A 12,166-nucleotide genomic window follows, 5' to 3' on the forward strand; every position below is an offset into this window, starting at 1 on the left:
CTGAGCTTCTGAGCTTCTCTATTCCTCAGGTAAACCCTGACAGCAGGGGCTGAGGATAACAATGTTAAAACAAAAGTGTGGATTACTCAGCAGTTCAAGCTGCTGACTAAATCTCCAGCTGGACTAATTTCAAACATTCAAGACTGGTATAAACATCAGTTTGATAGTTAGGTAGTTTAACTCAGAAACTGGATGGTTATCATTAAGTAGATGTTAAGGATATCATAACATTATATTTGTAAGACACTACCAAAAAACCAAAAATGAATGGGTCACCCAGCACATTAACATCTGAACATCTGCTCAAACATTCTGTCTTCTGGCTTCTAATGCCCCACCTGCCCTTTATAAACCAGAGGAGGAGAATGACTTTTTAACCAATCCAAAATGAAACAGGTAATTGTCTCTAAAATACTTCAGTGATTAAGGAAGACTTTGCACGAGAGAAGGGGAGGTAAGAAAGAAGGGACCTTTGGTTGTGTTCTGGAAGCCCTCTGCACACATACATTTTTGCTTTCACAGTCGTGAAGCTCAGTGTGCTACTCTCTTCTGTTTGATGGTCCTTGAACTTGATCACACAGAGGTTGTGGAGACAACTCATTTTTCCATGCAGAAACAGTCTCTGGTAACTCTCGACTTAGTGAAAACCTGTAAGACCATCGTGCCCTTGCCATGGTGACTTTCTGCACTTACTGTCCTCAGCAGCTCATGCCAACACATGGTTACTCTGACTTGTATGGTTCTCAGCCATTTTTCTGACATCATGACTCCAGATATATTTTTGCAAGGTGATCCTGCCATTCAGTGCTCCTCACTGTCAAGGTTTCTGTTGCACCATTTTGAGGTGACAGAAATGGGTCAGAACAATCAAACCAACTCTATTTCCTTCTGAAAGACAGCTGAATGCAACAAAGTTCTGTTCCTCACCATCAGTGTCTAAAGACAGGACGGTTAGGAAAAAAAATCTTTGTGCAAGAAATACGTCCTCCTGCCTAATTTTAAAACCCATCAGGAACAATCAGCTAAAGGAAGATCATAAATGCAAATGCATTTTGTGAATATTTATTTATTGTCCCTCAGATGACATTTGCTTAACAGCTTGTGCTTTGTGAAGAGAGAGAGAACAGACTGAAGTCTAAGGAGACAGTGACTTTAAAAACTGCCATTAGTTTCCTACTGTCTTTCTAGCCCATAAGAACGCAAAAAGTTTGTGCGCTGGTGAGACAGAGGGGTGGAGGGAAACACACATTAATATATATGCTTGCTAATTTTATGATCTCACTGGTCTTAATACTGGAGGCAATACTAACAGCAGTTACTTGCTTTTAAAATATCTGAAAACCATTAGAAATGATTTTCAAGTTTTTCACATAAGACAAATTCTTCTTCAGCACCAGGTAAAACTGTCTCCAGCTTTTACCTTTCCAACTTATAGTTAAGACTCACTTGACAGTGGTCTTCTTTCCAGAATGGGGCATATTAGAGACATTTCAATTTTTACAAGACAATGGGAGAGTAATCCCAGAACTGGTTTCATATGTTTTTTCCTTTTGGACATTTCCAAAGGGAAATTTTGGAAATGTCCAAAAGGCATCTTTCTGGCATCTAGCTATGCTCCCTCTTCTGATCATGCATTCAGAGCAGGCAGTAGTGACTCTTTCTAACATTGCAGAGAAATATGTAGGATAAAAAGCAGAAAAGCATCAAGACACCTTCCTCACTTTCCTTGTGTTTTGCTGATTTTCACACAGATGTTACTTAGTAATGGCTCCCTAGTTGCCATTAACTCTCCTTTAACCAGCAGGTCGCTAATTGGATGCCAATTTTTTTTTTCTAGCATTAACCCATCTCTGTTGCCATTTAATTTGTCAAGGAGATCTCTGGTCCTCTATATGTCCACAGGATTCCTAGCCAACTTCTTCTACAGCCATTCAAAATGAAACTGGGATACTTTAACATTATGGAATGGCAGTTTGGATGACCAATAACGATACCAAATCCCTGAATCTATTCTGAAGGACTTTTTATTTTTTCTAATCAAAAGTAGGTATTGATAAAGCTTTACTTCACATGATACAACCTTGCTCATATAAAAGAAACAACTAATCCTTGCAAAACAAGGTTATTGTAGTTATGAGAATCTAAGGCAACACATTCTGGTTTACATTCAAACCAACTTCACTGAAGCTTCTCTTATCCAGCAGCTTGAACACTTAAAACCACAGTGCTTCATACAATGAATAGAAAAAGAAAGACTTCTATCATGTTCAAGGCAGGATAAGTCATTCCCTGATTGCCATATTCTCAAGCAGAATTAAACAAGGTCTGCTGATGTTACAGGCACCATTGTGCACAATCTCTTTTAGCATATCTGCAGGGCTTTAAAATATACAGCACAGCCACGATTGCTCTTTTCACTCACAGTCTCTTTCCCTACAATGGGGCCATGATTCTGTACTTCTATCAGCTGTGCCATCTATGCAATTTGACAGAGTTCAGTACAGGGAATCAAATCAAAGCACAAAATGAAAGGACTATTTCTTTTCACAGTCAAGAACAAGTGATCATGGATGTAATCAAAATGCAAATGCACAGAGTTAAATCTCTGCAAATGCAGTTGTGATTGCTTAAACACCTTATCGATTTACTTAGCCTTTATAGCCTTTAGGCTTAGCCTTTATCCTGAATTTGAAATGATTCTCTGGTAACACTTCAGTTGCTTTTAACTATTTCTGTTGGCTGTTTCACTTGCTCCATGGTGGGGAAGGAGACTGCACTGTGGCAGCAACTAGCCAGAGTGGCACTGTAAATGAAGAGCTTGCACAGGGCATTGGCAAGTCTTTCAATTCTAGGTGATGGTGCAAGAGAATATAAATAATTGACCTGCATCATACTTAAACTGTTGAGTCATAGGGAAAGCAGGGAAGATGAGAAGCTTTGGTGATGAGCTTCGCAGTTCTGAGCAGCTTGGAACTGCTAAATGTTGCAGGGAATTTGCAGGGGCTTTCTGAGCAGTGTAACAATACAAAACTAACTGGAACCATTTGTAGATTTTTTAATTGATGCATTACTATGAGTGACATCAGTTCTAATTGGGCATTAGGTTGTATCTTCTAACACATTGGAAACATAAAAGAAGCAGTCCCCCTTTGATCCACACTGGTATGGTTAAAATGTAGTTTGTAATTCTATTTTGCTTACACTTCCACTGTTGCCCTGCTGCCCTGGAGGAATGTGTCCCCAGAGCCTGTACTTAGATATCTGTATCCTTTAGAAACAAATCCAAATTAATATCCTGCTTCTGAATCCTGGAATGCTCTGGTCCAAATCCATTTCTATACTTTTGCCTTGGAAAAGAAGATTTAGAGTATCATGAGGTACTCCACTTGCAACAGTCAGGATTTCATGACATTTCAGCTGATGCTTCTGGACTCCTCACCATTTCTCAGCAGATCTCAAAAGCTTCCTGCTATTCTCAGTACAGCATTTGCACAGCACAGAGTCTGCATCTGTCCTGTGCCATCAGTTCAGCCACGAGCCCAGACCTGGTCCAGAGCCAAGTGCGGCCTCCACTCCTCATATAATAGAACAAAGAGTATTCTGAGAAATGAGAAGGAGCTATGGAGGCAATATTAGCCTTCCATACTTTGCAGTAAACAACAAGCAAAGAATTGGTGAGCTGCCAGAATGCTACAGTTTACAAGTAAGTAAATGAATGCTTGTCATTAACACCAATTTATAATAATGTTATATACAAGGACAACTCTTTTGGAAAGTTAGTGTGTGTTGGCTCCTCTTCTTCTGGGGTTCTCCCTGTCTTGCTCAGAGAGGCCTTGAACAGAAGACCAAGTTGTGGTGTTTGATTAGTTTGATTTTTTTTGAAAGACACTACTAGCACCAAAATCAGGCTCACAATCATGCAGAGCTAGGAAACGTCAAAGCACTGTTTCATATAAAGAAGCCAAGTGAAATCCTGCTGGGATTTGCCAAATCTGGTTTCACTGAACTCAAGGAAAAAGTTATGATTCCCAGCAGAAGAAAACATGTACCTTAAGCAGATGCCTCACTACTGCTTTTGAGCACAGATCCCTGGACAGCTTTTCTCCCTGGATTCCCCCAGAAGAGCTCACAAATGTCATTCTCCCTTGTTAATCCTTTCATGAAAAAACGAGTGGGGAGAGAAGACAATACTTACAGAATTGGACGAGACTGGAAATCTTCCTGGTTCATTCTTTCAGACTGGCGTATTTTCAGTATTTCTGTGTAACTGAGATTCTGAAGTTTGCTCTTGAATTGATCCAGAGAGCTAGGCTTGGTAGTGAGCGCTCTCATTATCTGTTCTTTCACTACCTGCATTACCTGCAGTTAACAAGGAAAGAAAAAGAAGCTGTGTTAACACTTTCTGTGGATTTGTTTCAAATCTTATTCTGGGTCACATTAAAGTTTCTAGGTACAGAACATGATTAGCCTATGTGGTCTCTTAGACAACTTTTCAGTAACCAGAAAACAAACCAACTTCTGACAGGGCATCACAGCCTACATCAAAAGCTCATCTGCTCTGTGACAAAACTGGGTTTTTTTGAGGGTGGCAGGGAGCTGCTAACTGGCCCATTGCTTCCTTTATCCCTTACACCCAGAGGCAATGGGCACACACTGGAACACGGGAAACACTTTAAACACCCTTTAAACCCCTTTGAACAACAGGAAACACTTTTTCACTGTTAGGGTGACCAAGAACTTTCACAGGTTGCCCAGGGAGGTGATGGATTCTCCATCCTTGGAGACACTAAAAACCTGTCTGGACATGGTCCTGGGCAACTGGCTCTGCATGGCCCTGCTTGAGGGAAGGCTGACCAGGTGATTTTCAGAGGTAAAACCAACCTCAAGTCCTCTGAGATTCCGTGAGAGCCTTACACTGCAGGCACGTTGTGGCCATACACAGTGAAGGAAAGAGAACTCACTAAGAGACCATTAGTCAGGGAAAGAGAGATCATTTTGCCAAGGATATTAGAGGATTGCTTTTGAATAAATGCCATAAACAATGCAAACCAAAAAATGAGAATGAAGGATGGCTAGGCAACAGCCATCTATTCTGCATAATAATTATTTTTTCAGGACAAAACTGCTGATACACAGTTAACTAAGGAGAATTGTTTGGATCTAGTTCAGATAAATACATACGAGAGATTACTCTCTGTCTCTCCATAATCCTAGACTCATTTCCTTGGGGATGGTGCAAGTTACACACTTCAAAATATTTATCTGATAATGTGCTTAAATTTGCTAAAAGAACAATTTATCATACTCAGAAAGGTCCATCTCACCCAAATGCCAAAGCTAAAAATCAGTAGGAAATGGTTACAGCCCCCAGTATCAAAATGGTAATGACAGAAATCAACAGTCACACAAACAGAAGGCAAAGTTTTTACTGTGCTGGTAATTTTCCTCTATTCTTTCATCTTCACCATGCATCTTAAAACAGAAACTCAGCCCCTCAGAGGTTCCCTAATAATTCCAAAACCTTCTACTTTCTTATAAATATTTAATTGTTTCACATGTCTTGCCTCAATCTTCTAACTCATTGCCTGAACTGTTTTCTACTTTTGCTTCCTGAGATGGACCTTCTTTCCCAAATGCAATCTAAGCACTCATTTTAGCTGGTCCAGCTGGTGAAACTAAAGAACTAAAGAACTGAAGAATTACTTAGCTGGTCTACCAGTGAGAATTAGCTACTTCCCTATTGAAACATGAACTCCTGACTGGCACCTGACTGCCCAGAGGAATTAACACCTCCTCACCTGCATTCGCAGTGCACTCACTAGTCCACACCAGTCCAAGTGGGAAATGTACTGTCACACCTCAGAAATGACAAACCACTGTAAAACCCAAACAGCCTGAAAGCTGATGGATCATCCCAACAAGGTGAGTGGCATAATTCCACTGATTTCACTGGGTCTTGGTTTAACAATGAAAAAGGCTTATTTAATGAAGAATGTGTCCACAAAGGAAACATCCTCAAAGGAACAGCAGGAGAGAGCGAAATAGATAATTCTAGCGCCAAGTTGGATGTTTAAAAATATGTTCTGTCTTCCTCTTTCTGCCTTCTTAACAATGACTACCTATCACTGCTAATAATTTTTAAATATAAATACAATCACTTATGCATGCATGTCATTTCAGTTTCACAAGTTCATTCAAATTTCTATAGAGATCTGATTTTTTGTTGCTTATGTATATATTTAGTTGCCTAAATTCAGGGACTCACAATAGGGAAGCTGTCTCTTACAAGCACTTTTTCTCATAAAACAAATGGACAAACAAATTAATAAATACTGTATTTTAGGGAATTGCATGCATGAGGATCTTTCCAGTCTGATCTCTAAACCATCCATATGAAGCAGTTCTCATTCTTGACTGAACTCTGAAAAGGAGGTTCAAATCTAGTAGATTTGGAGCTCTGTCACTTAGGCTTATTTGCAACACCCTTCTCTGTAATTCATTTTTAGAGTTAACACGCAAGCAATGAAAATTCCTCTTCTCTGCTGTTGTGTGGAAGGTCATTCATGGGGTATCACGAAAGAGCCCCTTGGTCTAGAGGCTGCCCTTGCCCCTAAGAGAGAAGGCAGGAAATGTATGCCCCAAGGCCAGCACCTAAGGGGAAGATCTCTTGCCTTGTAATGTTTATAGCCAACACTGTTTAACTAGCTGGCCAAAGTGTCAAAGCTGCTGCTTCTAGTGAGTCTCCTGAGCATTTGGGAATCACTGCCAAGGACTTCTAATCTGTTCAATTTCCAGTGCTCAGTTGCCAGCCTTTGATTACTGCTCTCTGAGAGGCAGCATCAACCTTTCCTCCTCATGTATCTGACCTTAAAATGAAATTAAATGTATTCTCCACTCAATGTGATTGCACATAGACACTGTAGACAGTTGTTTTAATTATATTATGCTTTGCTACTCTTACTGAGAAATGAGTGTTTCAGAGGATGCATTTGCTTTAAATCATGTGCTTTTTATCTGACAACCTCTTGTATGGGTAAGAGACTCCAAGTTCTGTGGTGCAACTAAGAGAGGTAAATTCACTGAAGACATGAAGAGAAAGTAGGAAGAAAACAATATTTTTTTCAATTAAACACATAGGACCTTATTCCCCAGATTTTGTATCCATTTAACATATTTCTACAGCTACTATCCTGCCATGACATGTTTTTCATAAAGCTGTTTTAGTCTAGTTTGTTATGTGTTTTGCTTATTTGACCTCATCTTTATCATATCATATTCTGACTACTTTGGCTTTCCAACATTTACCCTCTCTCCTCTCTCTTTCTTGCCATGACTAAGGTAAATTCTTCCTGGATGGAGCAGAGGTCTGAACTTGGGCTCTACAACAAGGGGTCAAAATAAAAAGAGTGAGAAATTGTTAATACCAAAAGGAGCAGTTTATCAGGGCCAAACTCTAGAGCAAGCTTCTCACTGATCTTATTTCAGCAGCTTGCTTGCAGCTACAGAAAGCACAAACCTCTCTACTCTACTTACCCCATACTGATGCAAACCTTGCTCTTGGTACTGATCAGAGAAGCCAGGCAGCCCTCTCAGACACCCACCATTAGCCTGCAGGATTCTGGAAATTTAAGTCTGAGCCTTCCACTCACCAGATACATTCCTGCTACAAGCTCACAGCATCAATCTTTTCAGAAACCTCCTCCAGAACAGCCTGAAGGCCCAGATGTTCACAACAACCCATCTGGGATGTTACCCAAGTGGTAGTGGCTTTGCACTGAAAAAGGGTAGGTTTGGATTAGGTATGAGGAAGAAATTCTTACTGTGAGAGTAACAGATTGCCCAGTGAAGCTGTGGATGCCTCACTTCTGGAAGTATTCAAGGCCAGGCTGGGGGGGACTTCGAGTAACCTGGTTAAGTGGAAAGTGTCCCTGTCCATGGTGGTAGGGCTTGAACTAGATGATCTTTAAGGCCCCAGATCACACCATGATCCTCTGATCTGTGGAGCACTAGACAGGAGATGAACCCTTCTCATAATTTCCCCACAATATCAATGTTTCACTCGGATAAGCACACCCTTTGATGTGCAATGACAACAGCAAGAACATGTCTGGATGCCATCAGAGAAGCCTCTAAGTTGTACCTCTTGTATTTGGGGAAAGTTGTTACACTGATTGCTGCTTGGATGGGTGACTCAGGGGCTTGGGTGTGTCAGCATGTAATGCTGACCTACTGCTATTAATCTTGACAGTTCACCTTCCTTCTGCACAGACAAAGACTTGGATATAAATAACCCACATGACAATGATGTGTTTAGTTCAGTGCTTTCCTGATTTGGCTCAACATTATCAAATACTGCAAGGTGTGATTCCCCCACCTCACTGCAGCACATGATAAAAGAGCAGCCACTGAACTGCCCTTCATCTAGAGACTCCTCTCTACAACCAGGCTTGAAGAACCTAAGATGTGAGAAGTTTCAGGCCCTCATTCACATAGCTTTTTCACACGACCATTTAAAAACCATCCAGCCAACAAACAGGGAACTGGAGGAAAGACATCTCTTTGCAAATTGGCTGTAAAAAATTCATCCTAAGCTTCCTTCCTATCTAAATGTTCCTGAAAAAAAAGTAGCTTGGTTAATACAAGCTAAAGAATGAAGGTAGAAACAATTTAGTGATTGAGATCCAGTTTGATCATTTCAGTGTCACAACGAGATTTCCTTCAGTTAAATCCACAAGGCAGGCAAAAACAAGGTTGTAGAATGAAATAGCCGAATCACTCCTAATGAACAGTACTTACTGACAAAGGAGGCTGTAAAGAAAATTTAATTCTGAAGGGAAAGGAAACAACTTCAGTTTACCATCAGCCTGTCAACACCTTTAATGAAAACTTTACATGTTTAATGTGTGCAGCAGGTAATTTGAGACATTTTTTAGACTGTTCCAAAGGATAAATTGTTACAACTAGATCAATGGTTATGTTTTCAGAGTACTCAGAAGAGTCATCCTGAGAGGCTTCAAGGTCCTTGGAAGATAATTTAATGGTGATTCCCCCACCCCAATCTCCACATACTGCTGTCTGTGAATTCACTACACCAGTCTCTCAGTCACAGCCTGTACCAAAAATTCACTCCACATTACTTTAGAATATTAATCTAAACACGCCCTCCTACACAAGCAAATTTAAAGTCAGCGCTGGCACAATCTAACCATTGACAAGAGACTCCAAAATTCCAGACCATTACTTCTATTACAGTCTGTGTACTCTGGAATTACAAAAACCTCCCAGTTTTCAATCTTAGCTATTCCAAAACACAAGGACAGTTACTGTAGCCAGCGATAAAGAGGCAACTCTAAGCCGTCTGGACGTACGTAGCCACAGGAATAATTAAGTTGATTCATTTTCAGGAAGCAGGATGAGAAAGCAGCTGTCAGAGGATTTAGCAGATATAAGCTCTGATACATTTTATCTCTTCATTTTTCTGCTGAATTTAAAACCCATTGCAAAAAAGTTTGTGTTGCTGTGATTTTGGCTTGCTTTTCTTTCTTTCTTTCCTTCCTTCTTGTGATCGTAATTTCCAGTATGAACCAAGATATTTTTCAGTCTGCAGAAAAGAGACTTGAAACAATGCAATGGTTTTGATCAAGCTAAGCAGTCTGTTTCCATGCAGGATCATAATCAGTATCCAGCTCAGCAGTGACTATCGTTTTGCAGAACAAATGAGCACACCTAGCAGATGTGACGATGGTGCTGAGAGATAGGAGATATGACAGCAATTCTGCACAAGGTGTTTAACAGGTCTGTAGCAGGAGTCAGAAAACCTGATGCTGTAGCAATACATCAAAGTGAAATCTTGTTCAAAGCCTCAGGACCCAAATAATTGCCTGCCCTCTGGTGAGGAAAAGAGGGAAGAGACCTTGAAGAGCCTGACCTTGCACTGGATTCCAAAATACAGAAGACCAAGTAGTAAATAAAGAAAAGGCTGAAGATTGGGTGGTCACAAGTGTTTTACATTTCAGAGAACTTGATTTTTCTGATTTTTATTTTCCCTTGACTAATGAATCCCAGGTGGTGGAAAACAGACTGAAATCACACAGGTCCTGGGAACTGATGGGCTGAGACTACTCTTAATTCAAGACTATGGAAAAGGAGATAGAGGATTCTTTCCATTCTTGTGAGAAAGATGGAATAAGAGCATCAGGGTTGTGAGCACAAGACTAATGAGCACTGTGAAACAGGGTGTGAAAGGGAGGCTGAGAAAAAACCAGGAAGGGATCTGAGGAGTGCCTCCATCTGAAGAAGCTGATGTAAAAAAGTTCAGTTCCCTGCAAGAGATTCCCAGCTTACTGTGCTATTGCATGTGAGCACCTTGTAAATCACGTTCAGAGGAAATGGCCCACTTATTGCTGAACTCTGTCATATTACATCCCTGAGCTACTCCACCTCTACAGGAAGGGTCTGTGGCCACAGCTTGACTTGGCACTTTCCAGAAGCTCCCAGGGTTCTGTTAGCTGCGCTGATGATTTTTCCCTTGGATACACAGATCCTGATAGAGAACCACTGGATACCCATGGAGGCCTCCAGGTCTCTTTTAAGATTACTATTTATTTTCTCAATTAAACCCAGTAACAGTGGCAGAAGCTTTGGCTGGGAGCAAGAACCATCTTGAACTTATCTGAGAAAAAGACAAAGATCTGTCAAAAAATTCCACTGAAGGGTAATATGGCTAAAGAAATGGGCAAGAAGATGATTTTTACAAGGAATGAGAACAGACTGGAGTATACAAAGGAAAATGAAAGTAAGCTTGTTGTTGTTATAAATATGGAAGGTTGTTATAAATATGGAAAAGTCACCAGAGCAGGAACAAAGTTTCCAGGAGGGAGTATCAGCACAAGGAGGAAGGCATCTGGAGGATGGCTTGCAACAAAATAAATAAAAATGGGGTCAAGTCTGAAGAAGAAAAAAAGAGGGTATGATAGATATTGTATTTCAACAGAAAATGAAGGCTAAAGGAAAAGAAGAAATGAGATTTTATTAGAAGTTCAGTTAAATGGAAATAGGAAAACAGAGGGTAAAATATGGGGGAAATTATGTATTTCTAAAAATATGGCTCGGGAAGCAACTGACTGAAAGGAAATCTTCCTTAAGGACTGGCCAGAGGAAGTTGAGGATAAAATTAATAGCAACAGAAAGGGAAGTGAATAGCAGTCCTTTACAAACTGGAAATGTGAATGGGTTTAGAATCATCATCAAAATACTTGCAAACATCTCCACAATTTCCTCATTTTGATAAAAGACAAAGTGGAAGATGTTCACTGTCTTCTTTCAGAACTAAAATCAGAGGCCACACACAAATGCAAGAGCTCCATTCAAAACAATCCTAGTCTAAACACACTGGTCAAATATAATTTTCTTGGGTAATAATGGGCTGAAACAGGAATGACTGATAGACAGGAAACCTCTTCCTCACATTAAATATTTGCTGAAAATTATTTGCATCAGAAATAAGGATTAAAATTATTTTCCTGTTTGTGCTTTGTGCCTTAAGGTAGACAGCAAGAAATAAGTGCTGTGTGACAATGTTTCTGCCCCAGTAAAATGATATACTAAGTTAATATGACAGTTTTTGTAAACTTTCCTGTTAGTTAATTGAAGTCTTAGGTCAGACAATATTACATTATTTCCCCCAATGTCTGACAACCTCCTTTGGCAAAATAAAACATGTACAAAATCATTTGTGGGTGGCATTTAATCCAGGGCTTTGCACAGACAAAATGTACTGATCTTCTCAAACAAAATGTTAAGTGAGGGGAGGGGGGAAATGAGGAGATATTTGTATCCTTAGTCATATACTAACATAATAATTAACATGTCAAATAATATGCTTGTAAATTCTAATGAAAAACAATATGAGAGTTACCCATGATTAGGAACATACATTTGGGTGCTGCTTCCCTTAATTACATTAAATGGCATATACTAAATGAAAATTAACTTAATATATTGGCAAACTGCTGGTTCTACAGGAGGAAAACAAGGACAGGATTCTATCAGACAGCTTTTTTCCCCTAGGAAAACATAGAAATCAAAGAACTCAAGTCCTACATATTAATGATGAAAAAAAAAAGACTCTTTAAATGGGTACAAAAGCAGGAAAAGTGGCAGAGCA

The 12,166-nt window shown here is 39.9% G+C and overlaps 1 protein-coding gene across 5 annotated transcripts in view; it reads right to left on the reverse strand.

Annotated features, from left to right (window-relative positions):
* Positions 1–12,166, reverse strand: part of ELMO1 (engulfment and cell motility 1) — a 302,044-nt gene that overhangs the window by 25,053 nt on the left and 264,825 nt on the right. For all 5 annotated transcript variants that reach the window (XM_030965282.1, XM_030965290.1, XM_030965299.1 and 2 more), the window contains one exon: positions 4,196–4,359. In XM_030965282.1, coding sequence (XP_030821142.1) covers positions 4,196–4,359 — 164 coding nt within the window. The remainder of the gene's footprint in view (positions 1–4,195; positions 4,360–12,166) is intronic.

This window comes from Camarhynchus parvulus, chromosome 2 (assembly GCF_901933205.1).
Source record: "Camarhynchus parvulus chromosome 2, STF_HiC, whole genome shotgun sequence".
NCBI lineage: Eukaryota > Metazoa > Chordata > Aves > Passeriformes > Thraupidae > Camarhynchus > Camarhynchus parvulus.